The sequence below is a fragment of the Ambystoma mexicanum genome, chromosome 9 (assembly GCF_040938575.1).
Source record: "Ambystoma mexicanum isolate Mex_15411 chromosome 9, UKY_AmexF1_1, whole genome shotgun sequence".
Classification (NCBI taxonomy): domain Eukaryota; kingdom Metazoa; phylum Chordata; class Amphibia; order Caudata; family Ambystomatidae; genus Ambystoma; species Ambystoma mexicanum.
Window position 1 is genome coordinate 585,873,824 of NC_090931.1, and position 20,633 is coordinate 585,894,456.

The 20,633-nt window shown below is 48.9% G+C and overlaps 1 protein-coding gene across 2 annotated transcripts in view; it reads right to left on the reverse strand.

Moving 5' to 3' along the window:
- TRPV1 (transient receptor potential cation channel subfamily V member 1) overlaps positions 1-20,633 on the reverse strand; it is a 434,265-nt gene that overhangs the window by 259,238 nt on the left and 154,394 nt on the right. For both annotated transcript variants that reach the window (XM_069615193.1, XM_069615194.1), the window contains exons 2-3: positions 1,185-1,514; positions 142-311 (exon numbers count right to left, since the gene is read on the reverse strand). In XM_069615193.1, coding sequence (XP_069471294.1) covers positions 142-311; positions 1,185-1,504 — 490 coding nt within the window. In that variant the 5' untranslated portion in view covers positions 1,505-1,514. The remainder of the gene's footprint in view (positions 1-141; positions 312-1,184; positions 1,515-20,633) is intronic.

Consider the following 20,633-nt stretch of genomic DNA (forward strand, 5'->3'; position numbering starts at 1 on the left):
TCAAAGACATACTATAATACTCAATCTCGGTGAAAGTCTTTCCATGAGGCGTGTGGGGTCCTTGTACTCCCCCTGGGTATTGCATTGTGGCAATATTCTGCACTTCTGCTTAAACAGCACAGAGCCTGAAGAAGGACTTACCTTTGAACTCCTCATCCGTGAGATGCTTCAGGGTGCGGCGCAGGTACACCAGGAGGCCATCCAGCTCACTTTTGTCCCCTTCAGCCGCAGCATCAAAGATCATCCTCTGATCATAGAGCTTGTAGCAGTGGTCTTTGCAGCTGGTGGTGGAGTCTAACGAGTTGCTCTTCCTGAAAAGGGAGCAATTAGACACTGGGGGCCTCATTACAGAATCTTTGCAGAGGTGCTAGCAAAAGAGCAGACATTGCACTAGAGCAAGCACATATTCTTTTCATGCATTTTCACAATAGGGCAATTTTTGCCCTAGCCCTGCTACTTTGCCTTATTAGCATTAGGACAAACGTTGCTCTGGTGCAAGATTGCATTGAAAGACTATGTTTTGCTGCATGGCAGTGGCCTTGAAACTGTGGGGCTGGTCTAGGCAGGACTGAAGGATGTCCGGGTGGCACAAGTCCCTTCAAAAAGTGAGTACGGTGCCTGCTTTTAATAGAAAATATAAGCATATATGTCATTAATGGGGGCCCAGAACCAATAGTTTTGCTTGGGAGCGGAGGGGGGGCATGAAAACGTTTGAATACCACTGATGGAAGGTCATTTTTGCCTTACTGCTAATATCATGCAAAATTACAGTTGAACCAGCAATGTGTTTCTGTCCTCACGGGGGTTGATTCGGATGTCAGTCGTGAGAAGAGAAAGACACTGACCCGAAGAACAGACCACACCCGCCCAAACATGCTCTTAAATTCCCTAGGCGTGACCTGCCATGGGTCAGATGTGAAGAGTCAGAGTGACTTATAGGGAACGCTGGATAGTTTCAAGTTAGGGTGGGCGTGCCTTGGAATATCTAGCTAGGCTGAGATAGTCAGAGGCCTATCCGGCACAGCCTGGTTGACATCAAATCAAACTAAGAAGCAGTAAGGTTGTCAGTGTTGGGTAAGACTTTCTCAGTGAAGCCCTCGATGGTTCTGATTAAATGTGGGCAGATAGTGTGATATCCATTGACGCAGAATGCTGGGTGTTACTCTCGTATGGGAGACACTTACGTAACAAACTGACATTTCTTCCCTTTATCGAGGTGTACGTTCAGCTTGATGGTGGGGGTCAGCACCTTGCTCTCCATCGTGTACATGGAGTCCATAGGGGCCATGTCCTTGTCACTGTCCCCTTTCCGGAACCGCAGCCTCTTCTGTTTGGGTGAAGAGAAGATGTTGAACTTGGCCGGCCGAAGCTTGGGAGTGTAGCAATCTTCTGCAATCTCGATGTTGAGATCATCGCTTTGCCGGTCCTCCGTCTCCAGGGTAAATGTGGCCTCATCCGTTTGGTCCGATTCCTCAAGGCTTGTGGAACTGCCCAACTTCCTCATTTTTGCAAGGCTGTGCAGGAAGGAATCAAGCAGAGACGAGTTAAAATTGAGTACCAAGAGAACACAACATTGGCAGATGTGCTTTACACAAATACCAATAACATAATTTAACATCAGTGAGCAAAGACTTTATGTGCAAGCCAAGGTTCATAGGTGTATCAATTATTTTTACAAAAAGATTGCCTATTTCATCCGGAATAGATGGTTTTATTTATTTATTTATTTTCTTAGTTCTCAATGGGACAGGCAATACCAAAAGAGGGAACAGAGCACATTGCAATTTTTGGAAATATAAAAATTATTAAATGCCTAAGCAGCTATTGGTCAGGTGTAGAGCTATGCAATCCATTCTGGAGCCAATATGACATCATCTTTACACTGGTGCAGTGTCCTAGTCATTAGCATTTGAACCTGGGCATACATCGCCACCATGCAAATATGCATTGAAGCAATGCATTTTTGCACAGTGTAATATTTTCCCCAGTGTATACCTGGAGCGTAATTGTACTGCACTGATTTAAGGTTTACGTGCCTGAGCCAGTATTTGCACTTCTGCAGTGCACTGTCATGGTTAGTAAGCATACATGTCCCCATACAAACAAGTATTGCAAGAATGCAGTTTTCAGTGGTCCAATGTTTGCACTGTTGCAAAATTAAACCACACTAGTGCAAGGTTTATGTGTTAGAGGTCCTTAGCAATAAAATGCTGGCAAAGCCAGATGCTTTACTGTAACCTTTTGTGCTTAAGAAACTTTCTAGACGGCATTAGGCCGATTTTTGTCATTCTAAGTTAGGACCAATGAACCTGAGAAAGGCTATGATGATACCCTATTTTGTTATTGCAGAGCCCAGATGGGGACCACAGCCTGGGACTCCTAGAGGGGTGACCATGGAGGCTCGGTATCCTACCAAGCTAGCGGATGATGGGATCAGGGGTGGTATGGGGAGGACCCTCCGGTCTCTCTTGATAAATCCTCTTCACACAGCAGGTGATGCTCACATGAGGGCCAGCATCTCTGTCTCGTTAAGAGGCTCAGCTCCTGTACAGGGAAGCGCTCGAATGATTGGAAAAAGTGATACAAAGTTATTCTCAATCATCATTGGTGCATGTGTTCATGGTTGTGATACAGTTACTGATGCTGTCCCTTTAAAAGAATTGAGGTTTGTGGCTTCAAGTAAATCGGTAGCACACATATCCCTTTCTCTGGTTCTAACACCGGAGTGCCATCCAAACATCAATGGCAGGGTGAAAATGCCTGCGCAGCTTCACAAGCTCGCACAGTCATCAAACACACACTACATTTATAGGCCAGTGCCGACCGCAGAACCACAATAACTGCTTGAATGGTGAACCTGCCAGCTCAGAGCACACCGTGTCAGTTCCCCTGCACGGCTCTGGGGAAACTGACAGCATTCCTAAAATGGCTTTCCTTCACCTACCAACAATAGAGGTTCACCAAGCGCAGAAGGCCAAGCCCCAGGGTGTATTTACCTCAGGGAACTGGTGGGAATAGACATGGTGCACACTAACGGGGCACATAATCCAAAATGGCGGCTCATATTTATAAAGCCTTGGTGTCACCTGCAAGACCCAAATCCCATGCAGGTGAACCAATTAAGAACTGCCAATAGCTAGCCCTCACTCACTTGCCCACACAGAGGCAGACACTCACAGGAAAGCCAATCCCAGGGGTGGGGCTACAGGGCTATTTATGCCCAAGCTACGAGTCAAGTGGGGTGTGTTTGGTGTAGGGGCTAGAGAAGAGAATGTGGAGGAGGTTAGAGAGAGAAGAGCGCCTTTTGAAGAGGTGGGTGCGAACAGTTAGGTGGAGACTTGAAAGAGCAGAGAAATGTTGGAAGAGGTTGGAAAGAGTAGAGAGAGTTTGGAGGAGATGGGAGAGAGATGAGAGACTTTGGAGGAGATTGGAGAGAATGGGAAGCATTTGGGGGAGGTGGGAAGGATAGGAATGAATTTTGTAGAGGTGACAGGTGGCTAGCAAGGCGCTAGCAAGTAAGCTCAGAAAGGAACGAGAGGGCCTACGTGGCCCAAGCCAGGACTCAATGGGGAGGCCTTGAGCTGAAGGAGTTGAGCCCACAGTAGGAGGATTGAGACCTGGCCTTGGCATCAGGAAGGACAAACACCAGGACAGATGTTGTAGGGTAGGAATCGGGACCATAAACCAGGGAGGTGAAAGAGAACCTCCTAAAAGCTGATCCTGTGAAAACTCAAGGAAGGAAAAAGCTGAGCACCTCCACAAATAAGTGGGAAGTAAGATGGGAAGAGCAGAGGAGGAGACACCCCGGAGAAGTATTTGAAGAAGTGTAAAGGGAACCCTTCATTTAAACCCTGAGTTCAAAAGAGAAGAGGCTGAGGGAGGAGCAGAGGTGACAGGTTTGGGAGCCTCTTAAACTTGGGACTGAGAAACTAGTGGCTAAAACCCCAAGAAACCCAGAGAAGGAGGGTGTGGGAAACCCTTAAGACCAACCTGAGATCAGAAGGCAATCCCCTCCGGGAAATGTGTAATTTAGGGTTCGGGAACCCCTATGAACCGGGATTTGTGTTTTTTGAACTCACAAGAAGACCCATTTGTGTCCTGAGTTACATTTACAGCACACATTTGTTATGTGGCCCACCTTGTCCTATATTGCAAAGATAAAGAAACTTCCTTTACATTGCCTTCGCTTCTTGTCCTGTCTACTGATCTCTGTCACCCCTCTTAGCAGGTTCTATATGTTTGATGTCAAACTTGGCAAAAGTCTCTTCAAGCTGTTTTCCTTTTTAAAGGTTTTCAGATGGTATTTGAAGTTCGTAACTTTAACTGTTAAGCACGCCACCATAATGTACTTGTACCATCTATAGTGATTTTTGTAATACTTAAGGAATGTGATGTAAGTAACCACGTGATCTCAATCTATACATTTTAGAAAAAAATCACTCTAATCCCATATCTGACTTTTTCTTTACTCAGAAACGCACTACCTTTTGAAAATGCACCCTTAAGGATACCATGGTGGCATGTGCTCTCTCCTTTCCTTTTGTGATTTCAATTAAAGGACACACACATTACCAGTGCTCTTATCCAAGTAAAATCAACCAATTAGAAGCCAGGCTGAAAGCATATGTTTTCTACAGAAAGCCTGTCAATAGAGATCATTCAAGCATGTCATGAAAAACATCTATTTAAAGTTTCCAAGCCTATGTTTATTTATTTATTTATTGGGCGCTTACTGCATCATTTAATGGTTTCTTTGCCACAAACCCACAAATACATTTTGACTTTTGCTGAAATCTGGGGAAAGGGGTGAGGTATCCAAATGTCATGTAGACAGTAATGTCTGAAGGGATCTAACAGGCAACTATTCAAAATGTGGTGCATATTGGTGAAACCGTGTGGAATTGTATAAGGAACAATACTTTGCCACAAATCCCACCACAAACAAACAAATTTGGACTTTTATATATAGCGATAAAACACTGCCTGCAAACACGCTTTGCAGACAGTGTTTTATAATGGATTCCAATGGAATCTACCTGATCAGTAGCAGGGGCGAAACCAAGGCATATGTAATTGGGACCTTTGGCTTCACGCCTGAATGAAAATCTCATGTAGGCCTAAAATCAAGTGTTGTCCTGAGATGAAGGCGGAAAGCAAAGGGGAGATGCTATCGGTATTAGCATACTTGATCGAAAAACATTTGAACTTTTCTATTTGACTGAACTATTTTGATATTTTTTTCGGTCAAATAAAATAAATATATTGGGAGGGGTAAGGGAATTTAGAAAACTTTCCTATGGACCTTACCCGAGTTTTCGTCCATTAAACGCACGCGAAAACAGGCACCAGGGAGCCGCCATTTTGTGATAATCCTATCACTTGCCGCATCGCCCTGGCTGACCTGCTTCTGCGGCACTAAATCAATTTCCCCGCCCCTGAGCCTGTCATCAGCAGACTCGTACCACCCATTTCCCAACGCCAAAGCAAGTCTTGTGTCAACATTCATTGTGCTTCAGCTAATGACATGTCGCCATGGAAATGGCAGGACGCCTCTTTCCTCAATAAGTATAAACAGACCGTTTCACAACACACAGCAGCAGATTTTCGATTCCATTCCTCTCTCTGTGTTACTTAGAGTATTTTGTGACTCGTTTCTGTGCTCTGGTCAACTACCTTCGCCGCTTGTGGCCCGTGTGAACACCTGTACCATCTCGGTACATTATTTTACTTTGTTTACCACACAATGGCTACAATAATTCCCTACATGTACGAGCCCGAGTATACCGAGGAGGAACTACTGGAAAGGGAAGCACGCGAAAACGATGGGGAATCAACAGATGAAGAGCCTGGGCCTAGTCGCATGGACGGCGTCTCCACCTGGTGCACATGCAATCTGTGCGAGCTAATGCCAACCGAGGAGGAGAACTGCTGCTGCCGAGAAAACTCGGGATGCCTGGCCTACATTTCGGAAGGCGAGCCACGACCGCAATGCATCACCAAGCTGCCAGACTTCAGGGCAGCCTGCCTCACACGGGCCGTGTTGAGAATAATGATGGTGCTTATGCACGAACTTCGCGCAACTGTTCGTCCTCGTAATCCGAGTAACGAGTAAGTATACTCTGCTTGTCATGCCACTCCTATTTCATGTTCTTCAACTATATCCAAAATGACATCTACATATCATTGTAACGCATGTAAGTCGTTCAATAGTGTGCATTGTCTAGATAGCATTTGTCCATGCAGAATGCCATTAGTTACAAGAATTGTCATTGACAACAAACGTTTATTAAACTTATCTTGGTCATTTAAAAACAGTTTGTTTCATTCCTTTTCACAGGTGGTACAGGCTGGTGGCCTATCGTTCCTTTACATGGTGGCTCCACGGGAGGCTTGGACACCGCGTTCGAAGAGTGATACCCGCCTGTGCATATTGCCGTTTGTGCCATAAGAGAAATGTTCCCGAGTGACAGCGGTCAGTACAGGGGATTTTCTCTCGCTGTGCTGCAACCTGACCTGTATAATCTTTAAAGTCTTGTATTTTTGTGTCATGAAAATAAGATACAAAATAAAACACCACATATATTTTAACAACGGTTGTTTCGATTTTTTAAATGAATCAAGTGTGTCTCCATTCAAGGATGGACATCAGACATCTGTGCTCCGAATGGGTGAAGGTCTGGTCGCTGTGAAGCAGGGTGGTCACTATCTATCTAAGCTAACATAACATATTCTCGATAATGCATGCACTAAATAACACTTGTTCAAAGTCTTTCAGTAGGTTATGTCTCTATAAAAGTCACACATATATCTATACTAACAATTACCATTGGATTATACAGGCCTTAGATTAAGGGTCTTGACCACTATAATACACCGGTTGAAGTGTGGGTCTGTGCTCACAAGAATCTCTGGTATGTGGCATTTGTTATTGATAAGCAACGATATACTATCAAAGGCAGTTCGCACCCGTGGATGAGCGCTGGCATGTGGGGCTGTCTGGGGCGCGAACGGCCAAGGTTCCAAACAACATGTACACTTCAAAAGGTATCCCACGCCAAGGGGCCATCGGTCACATGGCCTCCTCAGACCCCGTGTCTCCAGCCAGGCCTCCCCTTGAAGCAGGCCGCCCCCCTGCAATCCACATAAGTGTGTCTCCATTCAGCAGTCTTCCTGTGCCTTATCTGCACGCCCCAGGCCCATCCATCCCACCCCCTCTATCAAAGGCGGTTCGCACCCAGGGATGAGCGCTGGCATGGGGGGCTGTCACGGGCACAAACGGCCAAGGTGCCAAACAGCATGTACACTTCAAAAGGTATCCCACGCCAAGGGGCCATCGGTCACATAGCCTCCTCAGACCCCGTGTCTCCAGCCAGGCCTCCCCTTGAAGCAGGCCGCCCCCCTGCAATCCACATAAGTGTGTCTCCATTCAGCAGTCTTCCTGTGCCTTATCTGCACGCCCCAGGCCCCTCCATCCCACCCACCCTCTATCAAAGGCGGTTTGCGCCAGTGGATGCACGCTGTCACGGGTGCAAACGGCCAAGGTGCCAAACAGCATGTACACTTCAAAAGGTATCCCACGCCAAGGGGCCATCGGTCACATGGCCTCCTCAGACCCCGTGTCTCCAGCCAGGCCTCCCCTTGAAGCAGGCCGCCCCCCTGCAATCCACATAAGTGTGTCTCCATTCAGCAGTCTCCCTGTGCCTTATCTGCACGCCCCAGGCCCCTCCATCCCACCCACCCTCTATCAAAGGCGGTTCGCGCCAGTGGATGCGTGCTGTCAGGGGCGCGAAAGGCCAAGGTGCCAAACTACATGTACACTTCAAAAGGTATGCCACACGAAGGGGCCATCGGTCACATGTCCTCCTCAGACCCTGTGTCTCCAGCCAGGCCTCCCCTTGAAGCAGGCCGCCCCCCTAATACCACGACATACATACGTCATTCATTCACAAACACATCCCTGTTTCTAATACTTTATAAACCACTTGATATGTCTCATGAGAACATCTTTGTGCTTTGCAAGTCAACTCCTGAACGTGCTACCTGGCAACCACTGAGATCTACGCTAATCTGCTTGTCATCGTGCTATCCGTGAACTTCTGTGACCGCTTAGAGCAAACCCATCAGTGTGCTACCTGTGGCCACCCACCTATTCGCCTGCAACATACTGCTCTGCTTGCTGAATCCAACTGTATGTTGGTCAAGGTAAGGCCATGTATCCTAGTCATATTTCGCAGATTTTTACATTTCTATCTATTTGCGAGTAGAGTACACAATAGTGCTATATTCATTGGTCTCATTGCTATTGACTTGAGTTTCCATTGCTATGCTATCAATAGATCTATTTATTTTCATCTGTGTCTATTGTAATCGAATTGCATCCTTCGGGGGTCCAGTCTATAATGTAAGCATGTTTCCTTCTCGTGCAAGACAGAACATCCAAGGGACGAGTCACATGTTCAGATTTTAGTCACATTATTTAAACATTTCTGCAATTTATGCAAATACTAAGCCGCACATAATGAACTGGTATAGTTCCTGCGACCAAAACAAACCTTGCATTGATCATTGTATGATTCATTTACTTTTGTATCAAATCTTTATTCTTGAAGATTGTATAATAATGTCGATATTTACTTTTCAGATTTATCAACAATGCCTGCCTGTTCGATTAGCGGTTGTCCTTCGAAGACCCATGCGAAATCTGAAAGCACTAGAATGCATGTATTCCCGAAAACTGTTGATCGAATAAGAGAATGGGTCAGACATTGCGGATATCCACTGGATGAGCTGGAAAGTAGAGTCCACCAAGTCTTACAGGACAAGAGGGGTGATCGACACCGCATCTGCAGCCGGCACTTTTCCTTGGACATGTACACAACATCTTGGGTAACAAAGAAGAATAAACGGCGAACGACACAGAAATTGCCGAAAACGCTATTCCCACTCTATTCGTCCACATTCCGCCACCGGTGAGTCAAGTGTCCGGATTTAGCTTTAGGCCATGCGGTAGTGTGTAGGTAGCTGAATGGATTAATTGATATTGTAGGTGTTCTATCCCTTGTAATAATTTCGATATTGATATGAGTGTATAGTTTTTTGAATAATGACATTTATCAATATATTCTTTTTCGATTTCATAACCCACAAACGCAATGTATATATATGGGAACAGGGAACTGTGCTGTATTGAGCATTTTTCAAGTATTCTGTCGCCTTACATGGCTATTTTTAATATTGGCATTTCATTATCAATCATTAATTTACCTTTACAACTTCTTGACTATCCCTTGAATCTGAAGCAAGAACATTCTACATCCTTGACGTGGTCGCAGTTATCAACCACTTCTAGTGCGTATCAGGTAATCTTACTAGGCTAATCCGCTACAGACTTGTTTTATGCATGTCAAGTAATAGTTTTATTCTATCGTGTAATAATTTTACCGAATGTTTGGTTTGTGCTTTCCAATTGATATACACCTTAGTTATCGTCCACTGGTGTTTGTTTTCAGTTATAATTAGTGTTATCCATACTAATGCAAGTACTGTCTTTCAGGGGGATGCTGAAGCGTCCGCCACATCTACAACATTTCTAGATGTTCTTCACCAGCAGGAGATATGGATACTGACAGCTCCATCGAGCGTCATCATCAGAGCTGGAATTCTTGTCGTTTGATTGTTCTACACAATGTTTCATTCGTGGTTAGCCGTTGATATGTACCTGTGCTGTCGACCCCAGGTGTGTGTTATGTTTTCACTATTGTAATCCTCACTAATGCAAGTACTATGTTTCAGGCAGTTGATGGAGCGTCAACCCCTGCACTTGATGCAGAGCCTGACATTCAAGTAATTCCAGGGGAAGTGGAAGCGGGACCATGCATATACGAATCGGCGCAACAGCTTTCGGAAGTGCACACTACATTTGCAACATCCATAGATATTCTTCAGCAGCACGTGGTATGGATACTGACAGCTCCATCATGCGTGATCATATAACGTGATTCCATTTGCTATACTTTCTTCCCTATTAGCGCAAGTGCTGTGTTTCAGGGAGACGACGGAGCTTCCACTACAATCACAACATCCCATTTAGATGATGCAGATGTAAATAAATCGGAGAAATAAGTCGATGAAATGTGATCATATTTAGATTTTCCTTGATTCTTTTAGACAATGCATCATTTGTGGTTATCTCTTTATATGTACCTGTGCGTTCGACCCCAAGTGTATGTTATGTTTCCAATATTGAAAACCATACTAATGCAAGTACTGTGTTTCAGGGAGACGACGGAGCTTCCACTACAATCACAACATCCCATTTTGATGATGGAGATGTAAAGGAATCGGAGAAATAAGTCGATGAAATCTGCATACTTATATTTTCCTTGATTGTTTTAGACAATGCATCATTTGTGGTTATCTCTTTATACGTACCTGTGCCGTCGACCCCAAGTGTGTGTTATGTTTCCAATATTGAAAACCATACTGATGCAAGTACTGTGTTTCAGGGAGACGACGGAGCTTCCACTACAATCACAACATCCCATTTTGATGATGCAGATGTAAAGGAATCAGAGAAATAAGTCGATGAAATCTGCATACTTATATTTTCCTTGATTGTTTTAGACAATGCATCATTTGTGGTTATCTCTTTATACGTACCTGTGCCGTCGACCCCAAGTGTATGTTATGTTTCCAATATTGAAAACCATACTAATGCAAGTACTGTGTTTCAGGGAGACGACGGAGCTTCCACTACAATCACAACATCCCATTTTGATGATGGAGATGTAAAGGAATCGGAGAAATAAGTCGATGAAATCTGCATACTTATATTTTCCTTGTTTGTTTTAGACAATGCATCATTTGTGGTTATCTCTTTATACGTACCTGTGCCGTCGACCCCAAGTGTGTGTTATGTTTCCAATATTGAAAACCATACTGATGCAAGTACTGTGTTTCAGGGAGACGACGGAGCTTCCACTACAATCACAACATCCCATTTTGATGATGCAGATGTAAAGGAATCGGAGAAATAAGTCGATGAAATCTGCATACTTATATTTTCCTTGATTGTTTTAGACAATGCATCATTTGTGGTTATCTCTTTATACGTACCTGTGCCGTCGACCCCAAGTGTGTGTTATGTTTCCAATATTGAACCATTCATGGCAATCCATGCAGAGCCAGAGGTATGGATACTGACAGCTCCATCGAAATAGATCATCACTGGTCGAATACTTGTCGTTTGATTGTTGCACACAATGTTTAAATCGTGTTTGGCTTTTTGAGATGTACCTGTGTGTTCGTCCTCACGTGTGTTTTATGCTAACAATATTTTGATACATAGTAATGAAAGTACTATGTTTCAGGGAGACGATGGAGCCTCATTCCGTGCTGTCTATGCGGATACAGAAAATATAGTCGTTGCAGCGCAAGAGGAAGGGAGGACATGCCGAAACAAATCAGAGCTACAGCGTGCAGATGTTGAAGGTCGAGTCAAAAAAGTTCCGAAAAAAAAACAAAAAAAGGTTAGTTACAAACAGTTCATAACTTTAAAAAAATGTTTGTGCTGGGGACTATTTCATGTTTTTTTCCAGTCAATTGGACCACACTTTATCTTGTGTTTAAACTGAACACCCCTTTTCCAATCTCTCCTCCAGTTACCCGTGGGTGTCAGAACTATACATACACAGACAGTGAAGCGAATGAGAGATGTTGCTTGCCAGACCATGTACACTATGGAGGAACTATTAATTGAGGCGAGGCGTGTTCAGGCTCGAGATGCTCAACTACAGCAAAGTTGCATTGGACCATTGCTACAGTGCGACTGCACCACCACAAGAAGATGATATTGAATGTATTGAAGATAGCTCTGAAGTAGTTGCAGATCAATTCACACAATCTACACCCGCCAAAAAATTGCCACCCAAAAACCTGTCGACATTGTTGTGTTCTCCCATCAATGTTGAAGTAATAGATGTCGAAATGACAGAGAATGAACCAGCCGCAGCATCCATAGACCCATCAGAACATGATATCAGCGATATTACTTTCCAATGTGTTGAAATCTCCACAACGTCACAGGCCGAAACAACGTTGACGCAGGATGACAGTCTAATGAAAGAGAGCAAATACATTGTATTCGACAGTTGTTTGATGGAAATTATAAGTATGCTGAAATGTGTGCATTCCGTTAGAGGGAAAGTATGTGGGAAGCCATTGATTAATGTGACTCGTCAAATAAAAGGCAGTAACGTCAAAATAAATGCCGCCTGTAGATTAAATCATAGGTTCTCATGGTCTGCACAAATGATGCTGGGGAAAATGCCAGCAGGCAATCTACTGTGTGCAGCTGCATCACTTTTTAGTGGCTCCAGTTTTAGAAAGTTAGAGGCTTTCTTTCGTTTGTGGGACTCCATTTCATTTCTAAATCGCTGTACTACATATACCAACGTGATTATCTCTTTCCGGCCATTAGTGATGCTTGGAAAATTGTCTCTAGTAAGTACATTCGAAGGGAAATGTTTCAGGCTAGCCGGCGATGGACAGTGCGACAGCCCTGGATTTTCTGCCAAGTACTGCATCTACCACTTTCAGGACATGGATAGTAAGAAAATTGTGAGTTCGGTGGTCATGCAGGTAACACAATGTACATCGTCAGTGGCCATGGAGAAACTAGGATTTATAAAATCAGTGGAATATCTACAATCAAGGGGAATGCACATCAACCTCATAGCCACGGACAGACACGTTTCAATTTCCAAGACAATGAGAGAGCAGTTCCCACATATTAATCATCAATTTGACGTATGGCATCTTGCTAAATCAATCAGTAAGAAAATCTCGGCTGCAGGAAAAAAAAAAGGTTTTGAAAGTATTTTGCAGTGGTCCCAGTCTATCACCAACCATCTTTGGTGGAGCTCAAAAACTTGTGAAGGGTCAGTGGAAATACTACTTGAAAAATGGCGGTCACTGATGCACCACTGTACCAACATTCACCGCTGGACAGAAAACCAACATTTCCACCAATGTGAACATGGCCCTTTGTCCCCAGAGGAGGCACGGAAGAAGAAGTGGTTGATTCCATCTTCACCGACACCGACACACAAAGCCATTGAGAAGATTGTTTTCGACAAAACTCTATCAAGAGATTTGAGAGGACTGACAGAATTCTGTCACGCAGGAGATTTGGAAGTGTTCCACAATATGTGCCTAAAGTAGCTTTCGGGGCATGAAACATCGCACTCTACTAGCGGTCTTGGCCCATAACAGCAATGTCGGACGTGAACAATCTAGGACTAGGGGTAAAGTAAGGATGCCTTGCTACACTAAGGTGTTTTCAAAACGAAGTAAGCAATGGGTGATCAAACCAGTCTATGATGAAATGCAGTTCGACTTTGTGAAAGGCCTTATTGTTGCTGTGTTAGAGAAGCACAGATATGGAATTTTGGACGTTTCTGTGCAGAGCAGTGATCCATTGCCACCGAACATTGCAACTGTGCCATGTCCACCCGAAGCATAGCTGGTTGTGAAATACAAATCCCGGTTTAAATAATTGCAATACGATTGTCTTTTTGAAAATAAATGTTATTGTACAGTCTACCTGTAACCCTAACCCCTACCTTCACCATCATGGGTGGCGAACAAGCAGTGTGTCATCTTTGAATTCTCTCTATTCACCTCATATATGTGTATGTATATATTTTTCTCATGTCTCATCTCATGTAAATGTAAATGCTGCGCCCTGTTAACAGAGGGGAGGCTTGCGAATTGCAAATAATAAAACAAACAAACAAACAATAAATCTCACTTTTAACTCAACTACTGTGGTACTTTATACTTTCCCTGACCTTCCGCCAAAAATTAAGAGGCCGATTCATGGAATAAATGTGCGCCGAAAATACCGGCGCAGAGGGGCCTATACGTGCGCTGCGCCGAAAAATAGCGAAAAGCGCAGGGAAACCAGCGCACGTCGATTCATGGAAGTCCGTGCGTAAGAAAAGCATAGGACGTGCGCTGAAAAAGTGCGCGGCGCACGCCGGCGCACAGGTCAACCAACGGCGTGCGCCACGGCCACTGCGCTATCACTCCGAGCGCAGTGCACAGCTCTAAAGTAGGCGGAACACAGGGCGGGACACTCGGAATGGGGAATAAAATGGGGCACAACACTCGGAATGGGGAAGAATGTGGGCGGCACGGGGAAGTACAGGAGGCAAGTGCGCGGAACGCCCACACGCTCTCCGGCAACACGTATTCATGGATTCGAACAAGGCAAAACAGCGCTCGATCAAACCAGCGCACAGGCCCAAAAACGTACGCCACAAGTAAGCAGGCGGTAGCGTCCCGACGCACTTAACGAAAGTGCGCCAAAACCTGCGCCAACAAATACCACCCACATACAGCAATGGGCCATACCGTGACCCCAAAGGACAAATGAGGTGCAAAGGTGTACGCCATTAACACGGACACCCACTGTTCAACAATTTGCGCGTGTGTGTACAACGGGTTGCGCGAGAAGTCACTCGCGCGATTGCCCTGGGTACGTGTATCCTGGGGTGCGGGGAAGTCCCACACGCGATTGCCCTGGCCACGTCGATATCAGGGGTGCGTGTGAAGTTCCACACGCGAAAAGCCAGGGTACGTCAATTACAGGGGTGCGCGGGAAGTTTCACACGCGAAAAGCTAGGCTACGGGAATTCCAGGGGTGCGCGTGAAATCCTACATGCGAAAAACTAGGGTACGTCATTTACAGGGGTGCGCGGGAAGTCTCACACGCGAATAGGCTGGGCGCGTGTATTACAGGGGTGCGCGGGAAGTCCCACACGCGATTACTGCAGGGTACGTGTATTTCAGGGGTGCGCGGGAATTTCCACACGCGAATAGGCTGGGCGCGTGTATTTCAGGGGTGCGCGGGAAGTCCCACACGCGATTACAGCAGGGTACGTGTATTTCAGGGGTGCGCGGGAATTTCCACACGCGAATAGCCTGGGCGCGTGTATTTCAGGGGTGCGCGGGAAGTCCCACACGCGATTATAGCAGGGTACGTGTATTTCAGGGGTGCGCGGGAATTTCCACACGCGAATAGGCTGGGCGCGTGTATTTCAGGGGTGCGCAGGAATTTCCACACGCGAATAGCCTGGGCGCGTGTATTTCAGGGGTGCGCGGGAATTATCACACGCGATTTGGCTTGGTACGTGTATTACAGGGGTGCGTGCGAAGTTACACACGCGATTAGGCTGGGTGGGTCCTGTCACCCTCGACGGCCCCCGCAGGCAGCCCACAAAACAGGGGACTACCCTGCAAACCTGCTCATGTCTCCCACCACCCCCACCCCCCACCATCCAGGGGCACCCTCCACCAGGCCCCCACTCATGTCCCCTATCACCCCCACCCTCCCGCCACCAGGGGCAGCCTCCACCAGGCCCCCACTCATGTCTCCCACCACCCCCACCCCCCGCCACCAGGGGCAGCCTCCACCAGGCCCCCACCCATGTCTCCCACCACCCCCACCCTCCCGCCACCAGGGGCAGCCTCCACCAGGCCCCCACCCATGCCCCCCACCACCCCCACCCCCCCGCCACCAGGGGCACCCTCCACCAAGCCCCCACTCATGTCCCCCTGCACCCCCACCCCCCAGCAGTCATGGGGCACCTGCCAGCAGGCCCCCACTTATGTCCCACTCATGCCTCCCACCACCCCCACCCCCCAGCACTGTGGGGCACCTGCCAGCAGGCCCCCACTTATGTCCCACTCATGCCTCCCACCACCCCCACCCCCCAGCACTGTGGGGCACCTGCCAGCAGGCCCCCACTTATGTCCCACTCATGTCTCCCACCAACCCCACCCCCCAGCACTGTGGGGCACCTGCCAGCAGGCCCCCACTTATGTCCCACTCATGTCTCCCACCAACCCCACCCCCCAGCAGTCATGGGGCACCCTCCACCAGGCCCCCACCCATGTCCCACTCATGCCTCCCACCACCCCCACCCCCCAGCACTGTGGGGCACCTGCCAGCAGGCCCCCACTTATGTCCCACTCATGCCTCCCACCACCCCCACCCCCCAGCACTGTGGGGCACCTGCCAGCAGGCCCCCACCCATGTCCCACTCATGCCTCCCACCAACCCCACCCCCCAGCACTGTGGGGCACCTGCCAGCAGGCCCCCACTTATGTCCCACTCATGTCTCCCACCAACCCCACCCCCCAGCAGTCATGGGGCACCCTCCACCAGGCCCCCACCCATGTCCCACTCATGCCTCCCACCACCCCCACCCCCCAGCACTGTGGGGCACCTGCCAGCAGGCCCCCACTTATGTCCCACTCATGCCTCCCACCACCCCCACCCCCCAGCACTGTGGGGCACCTGCCAGCAGGCCCCCACCCATGTCCCACTCATGCCTCCCACCAACCCCACCCCCCAGCACTGTGGGGCACCTGCCAGCAGGCCCCCACTTATGTCCCACTCATGCCTCCCACCACACCCACCCCCCAGCAGTCATGGGGCACCCTCCACCAGGCCCACACTTATGTCCCACTCATGTCTCCCACCAACCCCACCCCCCAGCAGTCATGGGGCACCCTCCACCAGGCCCACACAGATGTTCCCCTGCCAATAGGAAATCACAATACAGATCCCAGGATCCCATGGGCAACCACATCCCACCCCATGTCACCCCAGTCCATACACACATCCAAGGTACACATCCATTCAAAAATCAAATACCCATTACATGATACATAACCAATGAGCAGTATGCGCATGAGTCCAAGTCCGTCAGACTCACACAATGGCAACACATGACTGTGAAAACCCAGATTGTGACAGTCAACAAACCAATGAGAGAAGTCCACACAATAGAATCAAAAGAACAATGTATTAAAATGTAAGAAGGAAAAAAAAAGAAACACCTAAATGAATACACAAAGTAACAGGTAAAAAACAAAAAAAATCTAATGAAAGGTGAAATCCAAAAGAACGGGTGCAAAGTCAATCAAAATGGAAATCAAAATCAAACACATTGCCCCATGGTCCAAATAATAAAATCGAAAATATCCACAAACTATGTACAAAGATGATTGTCCGGGTCCAATATCCCTAAAAACCATAAAATGAAACCTACCCAAAACCTAACTAATGCTAACTATATACAAAAAACGTGGGCCATTGTCCAATCAACCCAAATAATAAATAAAAATAAAGGAAACCTACTATCTACATAACTATATACAAAGGCGGCGGGCCAGTCCTGCGGCTCACTGAGAGATGTTATGGGCCAGGGCATCATCGAACTCCCTTTCTATCTCCCCGAGGCGTTCATCCTCAATGGCCCCGAGGGCCCGCAGGGCTGACGCAGTGTCCACCTCCAAGCCCCTGCGGATCTCCTCGAGGCACTCGGCACGCCTCAGGGCCCTCTGCATGGAGTCCACCGCCCTGACCATAGCGAGCCGCCCCTCTTCTGCCCGCCGCCTCTCCGCATCTATTGCGTGGCCTAACCGCTGCCACACGGAAGACACATTCTGTCCAGGGTCCTCCTGCCCTCCAGCCGATGGCTGCCCCTCCGATGTTGATGGCCCCGAGCCATGACGCCTCCCACGTCGCTGCCGCTGCCTCTGCAGCCACTGCCTCTGCCAGCACGACGGCATCCAGGCTGATGGTATCCACCGACGCCGTCGTGCACGTGCCCTGCCTGATGATGCCGGCACATCCTCCACCTGCAGGGGTCCAGTTGCCATGGTGTCCACACCAGCTGGACCACCGACTCCCGACTGTGGCAGGGATGGGATCCCCACTGAGCCGGCTGCATTGGTCGGGGCAGGTCCACAGGGGGCCCTGGTGTCAACTGGGCCGGAAGACGGCAAGGAGAACGACCGGCGCATACTTTCCACAGAGGAGGAGATGCCCGACACATTGGCCATCACCTGCAGAAAACCCGCGCCAATGGCAGATCCCAACTGGGCCACGTCGGCACGGTGCTCTTCGTGATGATGTGCGTGCTCCTCCCGGGAAGCACGCACGTCATCACGAATGACCCCCGTGCGCAACGCGACCCCAATCAGGACCTTTTCCATGCGCCCACGGGTCCCCTCGTCCGCAGGTGGAGGGGAGTCAGATGACATAGACACCCCCTCCACCTGCGGACGGGCCTGGGACGGGGCATCCATGCTGGTGCATGGTGGTGCACTCACAGGGTCAGGGACAGCGACATGCACAGGCACCTCCACGGCGACCTGTGCTGCCTCCTGCCCCTGGCCCTGGACTGCACCACTTGCACCAGCAGGGATGCCCCCACCAGGCCTCAGGTGTGCCTCAGTCTCGGCCGCCTCCTCCTCTGTAGAAACCACCAACCTGGATGGCTCCTTGCCCTCTTCCGCTGTAGCTGGCCCCTGTGGGGGCTCACCCACCCCTTCCGCCGCAGCCGTGGGGGCATCCCCGCCGTCTACCTCCACAGCGCCGTCTCCGCCCTCTCCATCACTAGCCGCTGCATAGAGGGAGACATAGAACACAAGCATCAGGGCACTGTACAATGGTCCCCTACACAGGAAGCAATATCAGATGACTGGCAATGGTAAAGTACACTTCTATCATGTCCCTCCACAACACATGGGTCAGGCAATACACACACGCAACACCCATGGTCCATGGCATGCACATCAACATACATGTCCACTGCACTCTTCTAAAGTACGATGTCATGGAACTCACGTGCATCATTGGTCATGCAAATCACACGCACGCACTTCACCTCTGTCACATCCATGTGGCCTCGTACATCACAAACACAGTGGATACAAGGATGATTAGGCAGCATCAGTGAATCTGTACAGTGTCACAGACATGTGTCATGCATCCATGCCATTCAAAAGTCACAGACATGCAGGTCAAGCACACCGACCTCGACACCATACATGTACCTGGCATCAGCATCCATCCCTCACCCACACCCATGTCCACGAACATACACTTGCATGCTCACATGTGTCCAATCTGCATAGGCCTCCTCAGGTTGCATAGCAACACATACAACAACCATGTGATCCACAAATTACAGGTCGCACATGCATCGCCATGACAACACTGCACACATACATGCCTACAAGGCCCATTCCACACATACAGCATCACACAACCAGCACACTGCAACATGCACTGTCTCACACAGCAATGCCTGCAAACTTACCGCTCAACTCCAGACGGGTCTCCCTCTCAAGGACCTGGGAGTGGAGCGCTGGGTGTATGCGTGCCAGGACCCTCATTTGGATCGAACTCATGTGGCCCCGGCCCCCCTCCACGAGGCGCCGGGCCTTTGAGAGGGTCCTGGACCTGCAGTCCTCCCAACGCTTCCTGACATGTCGGTTGTCGCGGACTGCCACCCCCTCCGCGTTGATGGCAGTCACGATGTCGTCCCAGATCCGAGTCCGTCCTTCATAGTTGGCGCGGCTACTTCCGAAGAGGGCATCATACTGCCCCAGGACTCGCTCCACCAGGACCCCAACCTCGGTGACACTGAAGCTGGGGCCCCTCTGCCTCTCTGGCTGGGGGTTGCCAGTGGTGCCAGATGTTTCAGTGCCCAACATGGCAACCCCAGAGGCAGGAGTGGGTGGGCAACTTGGTCCTGGGGCTGGGCTGTGGAGTGGTGTTCTTCCAGTCGGGAGTCTTCAGTTCCAGCAGGGGTGGACACAGCAACTGTACGCCTGCAGATGGCTGATGTGCAGGCACCAAATGGCAGGGCACGGTGGCAGCAGGCAGGCAGGCAGGCAGCAGCAGATGGCACGTGGGAGGCTGCTCGGGGCACTGGGGGGCAGTAACTCGGCCTTCTGGGCAGGAGCGTGGTCTTCCGTGTGTGAACGCGTGGCCAGCTTGATACGGAGTGAATTGGCACGTGAAAATCATGCACGTCTGCGTGGAATCCGAGGAATGGCCCTCAGCGCGTAAGCACGTCAGCACGCGTACGCGATTTCATTGGTCCAAAGGGCCAGGCGCGTAAGCGCGCCTATGACGCACGGGTGTTTCCCAACCCACGTGAAAAAAATACACGTGCCGCGCGAGCGCGTCAGCACGCGTACGCGATTTCATTGGTCCAAAGGGCCAGGCACGTAAGCGCGCCTATGACGCACGGGTGTTTCCCAACCCACGTGAAAAAAATACACGTGCCGCGCGAGCGCGTCAGCACGCGTACCCGATTTCATTGGTCCAAAGGCACACAGCGAGTAATCGCATATTCAACAGCGCGCGTGAAAAACGCCCGGTTACCATTTACATCTGAATACAATTACAATATTAATAACGTACATTTAACCTGGTAAACCTCGAGCATGTAGTCACACACGCTCGGCCACGACACGTGCAAAATTACAACAGGCAATACGGAAAGACGTACGCCTGCAGGAAGCAGGCGTACGTGACCCGGCACGTCTAACTATTCACGTGAAAACATCCTACAAGCTCAGTGCAAAGATGAACATACCGTTCCTAGCAGCAGTGGCTGTGGGTTACCAAAGGAGGAGGAGGAGGAGGAGAGTCAGGGCCAGAATTTTCTCACCCAGAACCAGCCTATTCGGGATGCCTGATGACCAGGTGTATGGGAGGTACAGGTTTCCAGCACACATCATACTGGACCTGGTCAGTGAGTGGG